Raw genomic sequence first — 16,309 nt, forward strand, 5'->3', positions numbered from 1 at the left:
TTACACTGTTGACTCATATTTAGCTTGTGGTCCACTATGACCCCAAGACCCCCTTTCACAGTACTCCTTCCTAGGCAGTCATTTCCCATTTTGTATCTGTGCAACTGATTGTTCCTTCCTATGTGGAGTACTTTGTATTTGTCCTTATTGAATTTTATCCTATTTACTTCAGACCATTTCTCCAGTTTGTCCTGATCATTTTGAATTTTAATCCTATCCTCCAAAGCACCTGCACCCCCTCCCAGCTTAGTATCACCTGCAAACTTTATAAGTGTACTCTGTCATTATCTAAATCATTCATGAAGATATTGAACAGAACCAGACCGAGAACTGATCCCTGTGGGACTCCACTTGTTATGCCCTTACAGCATGACTGTGAACCACTGATAACTACTCTCCATCTAGCTCCATTTAGGTAGCATTTCCTTAGTTTGTTTATGAGAAGGTCATGCGAGACAGTATCAAAAGCTTTACTAATGTGTAGATATACCACGTCTACCACTTCCCCCCCATCCACAAGGCTTGTTACCCTGTTAAAGAAAGCTATCAGGTTGGTTTGACATGATTTGTTCTTGACGAATCCATGTTGACTGTTAATTAACACCTTATTATCTTTTAGATGTTTGCAAATTGATTGCTTAATTATTTGCTCCATTATCTTTCCGAGTACTGAAGTTAAGCTGACTGGTCTGTAATTCCCTGGGTTGTCCTTATTTCCATTTTTATAGATTGGCACTATATTTGCCCTTTTCCAGTCTTCTGGAATCTCTCCTGTCTTCCATGACTTTTCAAAAAGATAATCGCTAATGGCTCAGATATCTACTCAGTGAGTACCTTGATCTAGGATGCATTTCATCAGGCCCTGGGAACTTGAAGACATCTAACTTGTCTAAGAAATTTTTAACTTGTTCTTTCTCTCTTTTAGCCTCTGATCCTACCTCATTTTCACTGACCTTCACTATGTTAGATGTCCAATCACCACCAACCTTCGTGGTGAAAACCAAAACACAGAAGTCATTAAGCACCTCTGCCATTTCCACCTTTTCTATTATTGTTTTTTCCCTCTCATTCAGTAATGGGCCTACTCTCTCCTTAATCTTCCTTCTAATGTATTTGTAGAATGTTTTCTTGTTACCCTTTTTGTCTCTAGCTAGTTTGATCTTGTTTTGTGCCTTGGCCTTTCTAAGTTTGTCCCTTCAGACTTGTGTTATTTGTTTGTTTATCCTTTGTAATTTGACCTAGTTTCCACTTTTTGTACAATTCTTTTTTGAGTTTTAGATCACTGACGATTTCCTGGTTAAGCCAAGGTGGTCTCTTGCCATACTTCCTAGCTTTCCTACACAATGGGATTGTTTGGACTTGCTTCCGATGGGATCTTACCTCCCAACTCACTGAGTTAGCTAGAGTCTGGCTTCTTGAAATCCATTGTCTTTATTTTGCTGTTCTCCCTCCTACCATTCCTTAGAATCATGAACTCTATCATTTCATGATCACTTTCACCCAAGCTGCCTTCTACTTTCAAATTCTCAACCGTTCCTCCCTATTTGTAAAAAATAAAATCTAGAACTGCCTGTCCCCTAATAGTTTTTTCACCTTCTGAAATAAAAATATTGTCTCCAATACGTTCCAAGAACTTGTTGGATAATCTGTGCCCTGCTATGTTATTTTTCCCAACAGATTTCTGAGTCGTTGAAGTCCCCCATAACCACCAAGTCCTGTGCTTTGGATGATTTTTAGTTGTTTAAAAAAGTCTCATCCACCTCTTCTTCCTGGTGAGGTGGTCTATAGTAGACTCTTAACATGACATCACCCCTGTTTTTTATCCCTTTTAAACTGACCCATAGATTTTCAACAAGTCTGTCTCCTATTTCCATCTCAACCTCAGTCAAGTGTATATATTGTTAATATATAAGGCTACACTTCCTCACTTTTTTCCTTGCCTATCCTTCCTGAGCAAGCAGTACCCTTCTATCCAATATTCCAGTCATACGTATTATCCCACCAAGTCTCTGTGATGCCAGCTATGTCATAGTTGTGTTTATTTACTAGCATTTTGAGTTCTTCCTGCTTATCCCCATACTTCTTGCATTAGTATACAGACATCTAAAATACTGATTTGATTTGTACTGTATATTGTTTAGAAAAATACATGCTGAGGAGTCAGAGCAGTATTCAGGATGTGGTGTATGTAAACATTATGCCATTAATTCTGATAGGGAAAATACCCACAAAAGGAGGGTCTAAACTGGGCATAGTCTAACTCAGTGGCTCTCAACCTTTCCAGACTTCTGTATCCCTTTCAGGAGTCTGATTTGTCTTGTGTACCCCCAAGTTTCATCTCACTTAAAAACTACTTGCTTACAAAATCAGACATACAAATACAAAAATGTCACAACACATTATTTATTGAAAAATTACTTACTTTCTCATTTTACCATATAATTATAAAATAAATCAATTGGAATATAAATATTATACTTACATTTCAGTGTATAGTATATAGAGCAGTATAAACAAGTAATTGTCTGTGTGAAATTTTAGTTTGTACTGAATTCGCTAGTGCTTTTTATGTAGCCTGTTGTAAAACTAGCCAAATATCTAGACAAGTTGATGTAACCCAGAAGATCTCTGTTTACCCCTAGGGGTAAAAGTACCCATGGTCTAACTCCTATTAAATTCAGTGGGGTTCTCTTTATTTTCACTGACTTCAGTGAATGCTGGACTGGACCCCTGTTACACGGGCTACATAATTAAGTAAATGAACACTTCAGAATAGGTCCAAGTAGATTCTTACACTGGATTAGGCTGTGACTAAATGACTTTCCCTGGTTAATAGGTGACACATACCTGCACCAGAGGGAAAGAATTATCCATTAAAGATGAACAAATGTTATCGTTGGCCTCACCTTGTTCCAGGGGTTAGTAATCTACTATTGACAGTAGCTGGAAGGAGATTAACATTCATCCACATACACTCACAAGTGCATTTGAGGAGTAGTGACAAAGCTCCATCCACTCCCTGCCCAGGGGAGTAGTGCATGTGCAGCACATGCTTGCTCCTCTGGGTGGATCCAAGGTCCAGGAAGGTTGCACAGGGTTAAGTGTGGAAGAGGGTGGATTTTGTGACAGATATTACAATGGCATGCAATAACTTTGGGGACCAGATTGTACTAAGTTTATGTATCACTGTGGGCCAGGGATTGTATGCAACTCCAGAGGGTGGATTATTGCAGCTTCTCCAGGAACTGTCTGTGTGGGGGAGAGGGGGGTGGTGATGAGAGGGGGTGATTAAGATGACTCAATTAGATTGTAAAAGCCTCCAGAAAGGTATTGCCCCCTGGGGAAGCTTGCATGTACTGGGTCAGACTGGGTTTCCAGAAACCAACAGGCAAATCAAGTACTTTTTTTGGCTATAAAAAGGCTGGGTTTAAACTGACTCAGGACCTTCCTTCTGACCCAGCAAACAGACAAGACCTTCTGTCCAAAGAGGGCCCCAACCCTTGTGGAAAGGCTGGAAAGACTGTGGCCTGCTAAAATGTGCAGTAACATGTAAATACTGGCAATACGCTATTCATAGCCCGTGGAGAGAAAGCAAAGCACAGGAACTAGCCTTTTGGTAGACTGGTTTGCTGGGATATCAGTGTTAGGAAGGGATCTATGCAATATTAACCCTACCCTGGTCAGAAGGGAATCGGCAAGGGTCCCTAGAGACTGATTATAGCTGGAGACCTGATTCCTGACTGGGCACTCCTGGAATGGACTATGGGGCGGCCGTGGGGGAGGAGAGGGAACATGCCTCTGGGGCACGTGTCACTGGACACTGTCAGAAGACCGGGTACTTTGGTCTGACCCAGTATGGCCGTTCTTATGTACAGGTACAGTTACCCTGCTTTTGCAACATGTCTACACAATCAAGGTCATGATCTGGCTTATTATGGCTATGATTTGCTCTATTTCCCCCACTTAATTGAAATATAAAACTTTGTTTTTAGTGTTTGGGGAGTGCTGGTACTCAGCTTCTGCTAGAAAAAAAGTTGGGTTTTGTTGTTTTTAGCATTGTCTAGACCAGTGGTGGGCAACCTGCAGCCCACAGGTTGCCCACCACTGGTCTAGATGGATGTACAAAACTTTCAAAGAACATCTCATATTCCAGTACAAAGGTTTTTATTAATCTTGCCTATCTCTTAGATACTCTGAAATATATATTTCCTTTGTCTTGCAAAGCAGCAAATGCAAAATGCAATGATAAAAGGCAGAGAGAGAGGCCTATCAGCCTGAAAGAATAAACAGCCAGTTTTTGTTTCTATAACTAGGCCTACTCTGGAAAAAGACCACACAACATAAAAGTATAGTTACAATAATTCAAGCTTGCTCAGAAAATAGACTGTTATAGAAAATCTTAAAATAGGTAACAGCTGAATAAATAATGAATTTTAAGATCCGTGGCCAAACTTTTCAAACGGGGGGGGACACATTCATAATTAGATACCTGTATAAAATGCTTTGACTATAAGAGCACCCACAGCTCCCACTAGTTGCAGTGTGAATTGTAGATGCTCAGCAGCTTTGAAAATTGTCATGATTTTTTTTATCTGCCTAAAACTTTAGGCATCCACATTTGGACAGTGGATATTTTCTCTTTGGTTGATTTTATGTATTTTACTTGCTATTTTATTATATATATTAATGAAACAGTTTTTCTTGAATGTTCTTTTAAACAGCATTAAAGCCACTAGACAATATGTTTCTTATACATTATCATGGTTAAAACCATATTGTCTTATAAAATGAAATTCAGCTATCCCATAGTTTGATCTGGACTAAATTTTGTGATTACAGTCATCTAAATTCCGTGATTCTTATTTAAAAGTTTAATCATATTGGTTGGTCTGCCTCTACTTCTAAGGCAATGCAGCTATGCATAACTGTACTATGGGCTTAGAAGCAATGTCTCCATCTAGCTTTATACAAATAGTAAATATTCCATCAAATTGTATATTTGTAATCAAATTTTGATTATTTCCACATTAAAAACATAATTCTTATTCTTATGGATCATCCTTTAAAATAAAAGAAACATTTTATGACTGGTACTAAATGCATAAACCAAGTGTTTCTGGTACAATAATTCATAGTTAAATGTTAATTATGGTAGTAATTAGATAATTAGTTTTCATACTTGACACCCCATTAATATGAATGGGCAAACTTCACACCTCACTTAGAGGTATTGTTTGTATTTTAGGCTACAGATTCAACAAAACTGCTATAATTTACCTAACTATTTTTATTGTCAAGGCTACTTTACTTCAGCAGCTAGACAATGAACCCTGAACTTTGTCTTTTTAAAAAAATCTACATTCTGAAGGTTACAATCTATAGTCAGCAAATGTTGTCACAATTTTTTCTCCAACTCCATTCTGGATCCCCTCTAATTTGACTTCACTCCACTACAAGCTCTCACCAAAGTTTCTAATTAACTCTTCCAGGCTAAAATTTATAGCTTGCTCTCCATCTATTTTCTCCTGAACATTCCTTCATTATCTTACAGTGAGTCCTCCTTCCCTCACCTGTTCCCTGGAGGGATCCAACTTTCCCTTGTGTTTCTGTGGATGATCTATTTCACATTTACATAGCTTCAAGAACTGTTTGCAGTTGTTGACTCTCAAATCTAACTTTCCACTTTTTTTCCCATCAGTCCAATACTGTATTTTACATCTCTCTCTCATCTTCCTTTTGGATATCTTTCTGTCATATAATATCAGGGTTGGAAGGGACCTCAGGAGATCATCTAATCCAACCCCCTGCTCAAAGCAGGACCAATCCCCAGACACATTTTTGCCCCCAATCCCTAAATGGCCCCCTCAAGGATTGAACTCACAACCCTAGGTTTAGCAGGCTAATGCTCAAACCACTCAGCTATCCCTCTGAGCTAAATCTTAAGCGTCTTTGGCCAACAGTGTTAATCGTTCTTTTTTTTTTTTCTCCTTTCAAACCATCTCTGCTCACCTCACTGTCTGTCACTGTTGACAGCCTCATCCTCCCCACCATGCAGGCCTGTAGGTGATTACCCTTTCCTCTTTTCTTTGCACATTCATGCTATACCCAAATGTTGCCACTTTTTCCTCTCTAACATTTCTAAAATCCAAACTTTGCTTTCTGACCACACTACAAAAACTTTCCTCCCAGTGCTCATCGTTTCATATCTTTACTACTGCAGTCTACTCTTTTTGCTCTGACCCCCCCTGATACCCTCATCCCCCACCTCCAGACCACAGACAGTACAGCTTCTAATATCATTTTACCTTGTCCTTAACTTCAACCTTGTCAACCCCCTCTTTGTATTTCTCCATTGGCTTGTCTCTCGCCTTATCAAATTCAATGTTCTTATCCCCACCTTCAATGAAATTCAACAACTCTGCCCCTCCCTATTTATCTGCTTATGTGTGTCAATAGTTTACTCAACATTCTAGCCCTAACCACCTCTTTTTCCCCCTCCTTTCAGTAGTCTTTCTATTTCTTTCAACATCACCCCTTCTGCACAAAACACACTCTGAGGTAGTTCATAAGTTTACTTTTTTCACCTTAAAATTCCTCTGAATATCTGCTTCTGTCAAAATACTTGTAATAAATTGCTGACTAATACCTAGTTGTTAAATAGAAGGCCAGTGGATATGGCTAGTACCTTTCTAAGGTATTCTGCTCTCTCCCCTCTTGCCCCCCCCCCTTTGTATGTTGCTTGTTTTCTTAGACTGCAAGCTCTTTGAGGTAGAAACTGCCTTGTTATATACTTGGAAAGCAACCAGGGCTGCCCAGAGGATTCAGGGGGCCTGGGGCAAAGCAATTTTGGGGGCCCCTTCCATAAAGAAATTGCAATACCATAGAATACTATATTCTCGTGGGGGCCACTGCGGGGCTCAGGGCAAATTGTCCCACTTGCCCCCCCTCCCCCTCTGAGCAGCCCTGAAAGCAACTACTACATTATTAATAATAGGAGCTTATAGAGACCCCCTAAATCCTTGCAATTCATGGATTTCCTTGTTCACTGATTCCCTATTGTCCTTACTCAAATATGCCAAATAACTGATGTTTGTATTTTATTTTTATGATAAAAATTAAAACCATCATATAAAACCTGAGTTACGAGATTTACTAACTTTTTTTCCATGCAAGTCAAATGTTGGACCAATTAACTTTGTATAGTCTGTTTTAAAAGGAACTAAATGACTGGTGTATCTGTATTACCATTGATCTTCTGCACTTTTGTTTATCATATATCTAGACAGAATCCATGGTAGGTTCGCTTGGTCATTTCCTTAATGTTTTTAAAAACCATTTTCCATCCATTGTACATAAAGTAAAATACAGGATCAATTAAGGCAGACGGCTAGGTTTTACTGACTCCTTTTAACTCCATTAGCAGTGCTTAAGCTTCCCTACATTTAACAAAGCATTTTTAAATAACCTTCTGACTTGGAAAGCACGAGTCATAGCTCACTCATGTTGTTTGCTTTGTGTAATGGTGTGAATAAAATGGCTTATCTAACAAAAGTAAAGAATATTAACCTGGAATTATAAAAGTTTTTGTTGCTTGAAGGATTGCCAATACAGTGACAAAAAATGAATTAAATCAGTGTTTGCCCTTAGAAAGACCTTTTCGCTTGTTTTTAACCTTTAAGATTCATTTTAGATATTCAATCATATACACTAAACCCATTTAACAATTCCTTTAAGAGCATCTGTGCTCACTTACTTACAGCTCCAGACTTTAAAAATTCCTGAATGTTGGTATTAAAAGCTTGATTGACTCCATGAACTGATTATTCACTTTGTTGCATTTTCAAGAGCAGAAACATTTGTCATAATAGAGAAAAATGTCTTCAAAGCGTCTCAATCCCATTTCATAGGCTCCAGTAAATTAGACTTCCTTTCCTTCCCAACAACTTTCAATAAAATTGTAACTTAGGACTTTATTCACCTTGACATAGTCATTCAAATGCAGCAAAATTATTGCAAGATCATCTCAGTGGCAGCATATAATAAAGGTTTTGTTTCCCTATTTCTGAGATTTAATATTCTTTCTTTTTTGAATTTCCGGTGTAGAACTGAGATGTGGTGTAGAAAAATCACTAAGCCAACAACATCAGAATATTACTGACAGTGGTGTTAGCAGTAAGAAAAAACAAGTCTAGTTAGGCGCTGGGTGTTGAAGTGTCAGAGGGAGCTGGGGTCAACATCAGAGAATGGAAAAAGGGGGCCTCTGATAGGTTTTTTTTTGGTTTTGTTTGTTTGTTTGTTTTTTTAAGATGGTACAGACAGAAGGGGAAAACTATAATATTTTTAAAGATCATCTTACATTTTTTATGCAGTGCTGTTATATCCATGTTGGTCCCGGGATATGAGACAAAGTGGGTGAGGTAAATCTTTTACTGGACCAACTTCTGTTGGTGAAAGGGACATTATTTCAACCTACACAGAGCTCTTCTTCAGGTCTGGAAAAGGTAATCAGTTTGTCACAGCTAAATACAATCTGTTCCACTTTGTATTTAGCTGTGATACTCTGATTACCTTTCCTAGACCTGAAGAAGAGCTCTGTGTAGCTCAAAAGTTAGTCTCTTTCACCAACCAACATTGGTCCAGTAAAAGATATTAACTTACCCTTCTTTTGTTTCTATGTGTTGAAGCGAATTTAACTGTCCCACAGAACAAAAGATTATCGGACTGAGGCTTCATGCTCCCAATACAGTGAAGAGTGTGAATGGAGAGAAGTAATTCTGCCAAGCAAGAAAAATTGGTAATCAATTTCCATGCCTGCCAAACATGCTGATTTGTTTGACTCTCACTACTGTGTTGCTATGTTGTTTGATAAAACCCACCTAGTGAAATTTGAGAGCATGAAAGTGGGATACCGGGAGTATAAATCAACCAATATTGCTGCAGTCAGTGATTTAGTATTTCTTTTGAATTTTGAATCAAATCTTGATTCAATATATTGTGTTGGTCTTTGAGGTGGTGCAGATAGAAATGGCACCTAATCTAAAATTCTGAAGACAAGTACTAGAAAATTATGTCCTTGGGAAGTGAGTTGTATTCCTCCTTTTCCTTGGGTGGCATTACGACTTGTTTTTGACTAATGGCTAAGCTGTCTGTGTATAAATGTAGCCTTGGATATATTTCAAAATCTAATGTCAAGCCCCTTAAATCCTTGACCACTTCAGAGTTTAATCTACACAAACCTCATTTTTTTTTTAAATTTTATTTTCTTCAAGAGTCAGCTCTGAAAGACCAAATTTTTAATCCAACGGGTCACTTACTTTGTACAGAAGTACATCTAAGGTGGATATGATTTTTTTTACACCAGTTAACATAAAAATAATAGCTTCATATTATGCTAGTAAATTAGATTAATGAAAGGCTTCGTGTCATTTCTCTGACAAGGTAAATAATAAAATCTCAGGAGGACTCCTGTAAATAAAGTGATGCAGCAGACCATACATCTTACTGATTAACTCTAAAGTTGACTAGTTGTGTAATGTGTTTTAGTGCCTTTTAAAATGTTTTACGTTGCACAAAGGGGATTTACTCTAGTGGTCTCTCAAAGTTATTTATTTGCATTTTTCAGACTGATTCCTATTACTTTCCATATAATGAATAATTTTGCTAGATAGTACCAACTAACCATCTATGTCTTTATGACTGTAATAATAAACACCATGGCTTACGTGATGCTTCCCTGACACCAAGGTGGGTGGAGATTGAAAACTATACATCCCTATCACTTCAACTAAAGGAGTATTTATTTCAGCTCTTAGCAGTACCGGGCAAATGACATATAAGAGTTGCTCTGACTGTACCCAGTATAGGACAATGGTATTCATACATATACAACCTAATTTTATTTTTAAATGGACGTTGAGTCACCAGCTTCTTTCCCATTGGATATCCTGTCTCTCTTCCCAAATGGGCTGTCTCTAGAAGTGACTTACACACTTTCATCTCCACTGTATATTACTCATGGCTAGCTGGCTGCTTCGTGCCCTTTCTGCGCTCCAGAGTGAAGTGTTCTAATCCACCCTCCCAAATCTTATCTTTGAGAACAGTAATATAAATTGGCTGAGTCCTAATCTTTTCTCTACAGCTTCCACAAAATATTTTCATTAGAGTGGATATTTCATATTGGCTTTCACTTTACCCTCATTCCCCCCTCCTCTTCCCCGCCCCCACACCCTCCACTCAGCTCACACTCTGTTCAGAAGTAGTGGGAACCAAAATCTTCATTTTATCTTCCTGGTGCTGCTCTTGCCACATATTTCAATCTGAGACCAAGTGCATCTGTTTTTCTTAACTGTGTGATATAGACTGAGGGGGCAGGACTGCCCAGGGTCAGGTTGATAACCTCACCAGAGAGCCTGGCTGCTGCCAGAATTTACCAGGGTTGAGGCAGCCAATAGAGGTAGACCCCGGCCAACACCAAAAGATTGTCTCAAAGCCTAGCTTCTGATGCAAGCTGCCTCAAGTGCAAACAAACAGACAAACAAACAAACAAAACAGAACTCTGAGCTGATCATTTTGTCCGGAACTAGATTTTATTTTAAAATGAAAAGTCTCCAATTTACAAACAAGGGGGCTGATTATACAAATCCTTTCTGCTAGAAGCAGTAATCCCCTTGAAATCAACAATTGTCTGATCAACTGCTTGCACTGTTGAACTAGTATGATTTCCATAAATCATAAAAGGTGTAATAATGGATCTCATATTGACTTCCAAAACTGAAGCAATGATTTGAAATCACACTGTATACTCTTACCGTATATGAAATATTATATTTCAAATGTCAAGAGAAAAGATTAATTTTATCTGAAGATTTATTTTATCTTGCATCTGAAGAAGTGAGGTTCTTACCCACGAAAGCTTATGCTCCCAATACTTCTGTTAGTCTTAAAGGTGCCACAGGACCCTCTGTTGCTCTTGATTAATTTTATGTGACCTTACACCTTTTTATTGGGCTCACTCTCCTCCAGGTACCAACAACCATTGAAATGGCTGCAGTTTTTGAATTTAAGGTTTGATAAAATGAAAATAACATACCATGGAGCATGAATGGGAACAAAATGACCCAAGAGTTCACATTCAACAGTAACATTGGAAATAAACTATCTTTATATGCTATGCAGTAGACAGACCTCTGATCCCAGACCAAAGTTTTCACAGGTAAAATCAGACAACAGTAAATATGTAATAATTACTTATTTTTCATTTCTCCTCTCCCCCCAGCATATTGCCTGAGAGTTTTTCAAGTATTTAAAATGAGAAATTACAACAACACTATCCTCCTTTCTCAATTCTAGTCCAGGGCATGCATTAGGCATAGCACTCAAGCATTTGCCTCTTCCCTCACATACTTCTATAGGTCATCTGGATTCTTATGCATACAGCAGGGCTACAGGGACTGAGAAGGATTTTCCTGAAATTGCTACTCCCAGACACCAGTATATGGCACTGGGCACTGGCACTGAGGGCAGGCAGACTGTGTGACTGCTGAAGGTGGACAGGCTTTCCCCAGTTAACCCCAAGTCTTCTGCCCTTTCCTCAAACAAGCCCTTATACTCTAATCCCACAGTCTGCTCCTGACTTCCTTCAATACTATGGTCCCCCCTGGCTTCTCCAGGCTCCCAGGACCCCTGGGTTCCCCCAACACCCGTGCTGGCCCTGGATCCACCTTCTTTCTCCCTCTGATTCTGCCAACTGCAAGAGAGAGGCTTCTGCCTGCACCTACTTCCCACTGCTTATGAGCAGCCTGAGGGGAAAATAAGTGGTTATCTCTAATTTGTGTGAGAGATCACATATGGACAAAATTTAGCAGCTATTCCAGTCTATAGGAGAAAAAGAGTGAGAGAAAACAATCTTACTGGAGGAATCCCAGGTCCATCTTACACACAGGAATATAAGGTCTGTGTTAATTCTTATCTCTTTGGATACTGATTTCTATAGTCTAGGTCTAGCATTTGTGTATATTCTGCCTCACACATTCAGGAGCCCTCCTCAGGTCTGGTTTCCTGTAGCACATAGAGAAAGCATTTAATTACAGAATCTTGCAGTAGATCTATTTAACAACACAGTTAGTGAATTTAAAAATAAGGTAGAGAAAGGCCTTAACTGTCTACAAGTAATAAAATTGAATTTGTCAAGTACCACAGCTTGGCAAGAAAATAGGAATCACATTCAATTCAATCTAAGATGATTCATTACATACATTAGACTCCAGACAAGGCATCTGGAGGTTTCAAGGAGATGATGCATGCCTTGTAGTGGTGCCAAAGCATACCGTTGGTGTGCACTAAGTACCAAACAATAAAGGGTCATGTTTGGAATAATACTTTACTCAAGTCTTAATATTACATAGTGATGCTAATGTTATGAACCTTTGGGTTCAATCAAGAAATGTACTAGCAGTACTATGCCTGGTGTGCAGTTGGTAAAACTCACATTTACTATATTAAGATAATGTGTTACATTAGGATAAAATTGAATCATACAAGCAGGTAATATTATTGACTAATAGTTGAATGATAGCCTGGAAAGTTTAAAATATGACCAATTATTTAGAGAGGGAGAGAAGATGAATAGCTCAAACAAAATAACTTATGGCCCTTATTGCACATGGGTGCAAATAAATTTGAGATATCCATTCTTTTCTTGAATTTCCTTTATTCATTCTATACTGAATCTCATTTTTTCCCATGTCTTTGTAGCCCTTTTGTCCTCTATGCATATTAGAATAATTGATTCTTTCCCCCTCCTATAGCAATTGTAGTTTAAAACAAATTCTTGAACTTTTAATGTTCAAAGAGGCCTTAAGTGCTTTAGCCCTCTTGGACTAAGAACACACCTAAGTCACGGGCAAACTGCTAAAATGTTTGAGCATCACTGTGGTATAGTAAAACAAAACTCCTTATTTCTTTAAAAGCAAAAAGAAAGCAGATGTAAAAAGTAACATGAAGCACTATCAAGGTATGAAATGAAGCATACAACACTTCATATTTCTATAGTCTTTAATACTGAGGCCTTATAATCTTGAACTTTAGAGCATGCGACTTCAGATGTGCAATGGATGTTGAACCCCACAATACCATTTTGTACAACTTTTTAGTGTAGGACCTTGCTTTAATGTTAATTTCTCCATTTAACATTTTGCTAGGTTTCTTTGGGTGGGGAGCACAGTTCATAGCCTGAGTTTGTAGATGTGTGATATTCTTCAATATATAAATGGGTACAAAAGGCAACATGCAATGCTAAAATTTATTCTGACATTCAGTAGAAGCATGGACATAGGGTGGAAGTTGGTACAAGATAAAGGTCTTGAGCAATGAAATACTGGGGGAAAAAAATAATATTTTGTTCAGCATCACTTAGTGCAAGCCAGACTCTGCGTATAAAGATTAGGAATGCTGGCCACGAACGAGAGATAATAGAGAATATCTGATATAGTCTAGATGCTATCATTCTCATAGGGCTTGTCTCCACTTACTGAAGGATCAATACGCTGTGCCGATTGGTCTCCTGTCAACTCCGAGAAGCATAAGGTAAGTCGATGGGAGAGTTTCTCCCGTCGACCCAGTGCGGTGTAGACACCACAGTAAGTCAACCTAAGGTATGTCGACTCCAGCTACATTATTCACATAGCTGGAGTTGCATAACTTAGTCCTGTGGTGTAGACCTGCCCTTAGTAAATTTTGTTTGTGGATGTTAACTGAATTCTTATCCCTGAAATATTTGTGTTATAAATTCAATTGAGGCATTTGGTTTGTATGTCTGTTAAAGGGACAACCTAAATCTGAAATTTAGTCAACTAGAGTTAAGTTAGTTTCAGGTACAACACCTATGGGTTAAGTCCTCCTGCTCTTGTATGTGGGATTTGCACTTTTTCTTATGTATTAAAATGTTTAGTGTGATCTGAAGATATTTTTTCCAGTTTGGCCACCAAACTGAAAAGTCAGTTATTTGCTCAGCTCTGATTGTGGTAACTATTATAAGGGCCATGGTATTGGGGTAGGAACTGGGATGTGGGGGGTGGGCTGAGCTCAGATTGAGCACTTCCCAAATCACAGCCCACATTTTGCACCTATGGAAAGGGAAGATTTGAGGAGTGTCAGTTGGGGGCCAAATCACAGGGGATATGGGGGAAAGTAATTAAAGTCTCCATCTTTCCACTGATGGCCAGGAAGCAAATAAAGAGAATCAGATTGGATAGATAGCTTTTCACAACTGGTATAATAAAATTATGACCTTTTGTTAAACTAGAACCAACTGTATGGTATTTTTAATTTCCTCATTAGTGGCCTTGTGGTCAATGTTTCTTTTTTTTTTTTTGGTGGAATCATACCAGAAGTCTGGTGGGTCACTTACCTTTTAATTTCAAGTGCTAAAACTATTAAATAACAATGGAATTACCTAAATTAAGAGGCGTCCTCTGGCTGACTGCCTCTATATGACTCTTATTTGATAATCTTCTAGATTTCTAAATCCCAGATAAGATTTACATGGTTTACATTCTCTGGAAAAAAATCCCAGATAAGATTTACATGGTTTATATTCTCTGGAAAAAAAAAAAAAAACACTTGAATAGCAAGCTGGGGGAGAAAGGGGAGAATTAGTGTTCTTTGGAATCCTTGTAGAAACTAAGATTTGTAGTTTGTTTCTGGAAAATCCAAAGGCCTCAAAAGCTCACAGCCACAGCTGAGGATAACACAGCTCAGATCAGGAGGCAAGAAAGGTCACCTCAGCACTCCCCTGTTCCCGGGGCAGCTCTGCACCACACCAATCCTTCAGGATAATCTAAAGCAACCTGAGTGCTACTTGATCTTGCACAAGGGATTGTGAACAGCTCAAACAGGCCTATATGTAGCTGTGGAACAGCAGAGTTTAGGGTTACCTTAGATGTGGATTCTACACCAGCCATAAAGAGATTATTACACTCTACACCCCAGGGGAGAACCCTGTAACCCTCATATTCATCATTTGTATACAGTTGTGATATTGCATAAAAAGAATGCCTTGTAATGTATCATAGGAAAGGTTATGATCTGCTGAAACCCACTGTTTCATCTAAATATGTATATCATTAATTCATATGAAGTTATAAGAATTGTGTTGTGTGATTGTCACTAAAATATGCTGTGGGTATGGTAAACACCCAGATACTAGCTCCCCAAAGACAATAACTAGAGGAATAACCAATGCTCAGGCGGGTGTCGAATAACCATCAACAGCCATTGTCCAGCAAGGGAGCTACAATTCAGTGACTCACTTGCACAAGGCTATAGCCAGGGCAAGTGCTCAACCTTGCCTGGTGACCTAGCAATGTCCGCCCGACATGCCTGGACTTATGTTCTCCAAGCACATGGACTAAGTGTATAAAACAGGACACAGTGGACCGACCCATGCTTCATCCTTTCTCTTCTCCCCCACCTATGCTGAAGGCAACGAGAACACTGGAGTTGAAGAGACTGGTCCCTGAGCAAAGAGGAAAAAGCTTGCATATGAAAAACTCTAATCAACCTGCAATATCCAGTGGGGTGAGAAAAACTGCTTAATTTAGCTGTTGACCAGTCTAACGGGGCTGAGAGTTTAGACTGTGTGCTTATTTTATTTTATTTTGGTAACCACTCTGACTCTTTACCTATCACAGATTTTAAGTGATTATATCTTTTAAATCAATAAACTTATTCTAGAGTTTATCCTTACCAGTGAGTTTGACTGAAGTGCTTGGTAAATCTGCTCAGGTTACAAAGGCTGGTGTATATCCACTTTCCATTAATGAAGTGGATTAATAAATTAATCATCAATTAATAAACTTGCATTGCTCAAGAAAGGGTTCTGAGCAGCTCAAGATGGTATATTCCTAGGGTACAAGCAGGGCCGGCTCCAGGGTTTTGGCCGCCCCAAGCAGCCAAACAAACAAACAAAAAAGCCACGATCGCGATCTGTGGCGGCAATTCGGCGGGAGGTCCTTCGCTCCGAGCAGAAATTAGGGACTGTCTGCCGAATTGTGGCCAAACAGCTGGACGTGCCGCCCCTCTCCGAAGTGGCCGCCCCAAGCACCTGCTTGGTAAGCTGGTGCCTGGAGCCGGCCCTGGGTACAAGCCTGGGAGCTATGGGTATTTGGCTGGTGTCTTTATCTGTGTGATTCATGAGTGACTCTGGGAGCATTCATGCAAAATGCAAAGTAAGGGTTCATATTCAAGTGGAATCTGGGTATTAAGTAAGTCTTGGGCTTGAGGAGAAAAACCCTCAGGTCCATCTACAGAA

At 39.0% G+C, this 16,309-nt stretch overlaps 1 protein-coding gene across 2 annotated transcripts in view; it reads left to right on the forward strand.

Moving 5' to 3' along the window:
• SGCZ (sarcoglycan zeta) overlaps window positions 1–16,309 on the forward strand; it is an 895,864-nt gene that overhangs the window by 663,969 nt on the left and 215,586 nt on the right. Inside the window, exon 1 of one of the 2 annotated variants that reach the window (XM_065596823.1) lies at window positions 15,427–15,576. The exons of the other annotated variant lie outside the window; for it this stretch is intronic. Coding sequence (XP_065452895.1) covers window positions 15,442–15,576 — 135 coding nt within the window. The 5' untranslated portion in view covers window positions 15,427–15,441. Of the gene's footprint in view, window positions 1–15,426; window positions 15,577–16,309 lie in introns of those variants that run through there. 2 annotated transcript variants of the gene reach the window in all.

This window comes from Chrysemys picta, chromosome 5, assembly GCF_011386835.1.
Source record: "Chrysemys picta bellii isolate R12L10 chromosome 5, ASM1138683v2, whole genome shotgun sequence".
NCBI classification, from domain to species: domain Eukaryota; kingdom Metazoa; phylum Chordata; order Testudines; family Emydidae; genus Chrysemys; species Chrysemys picta.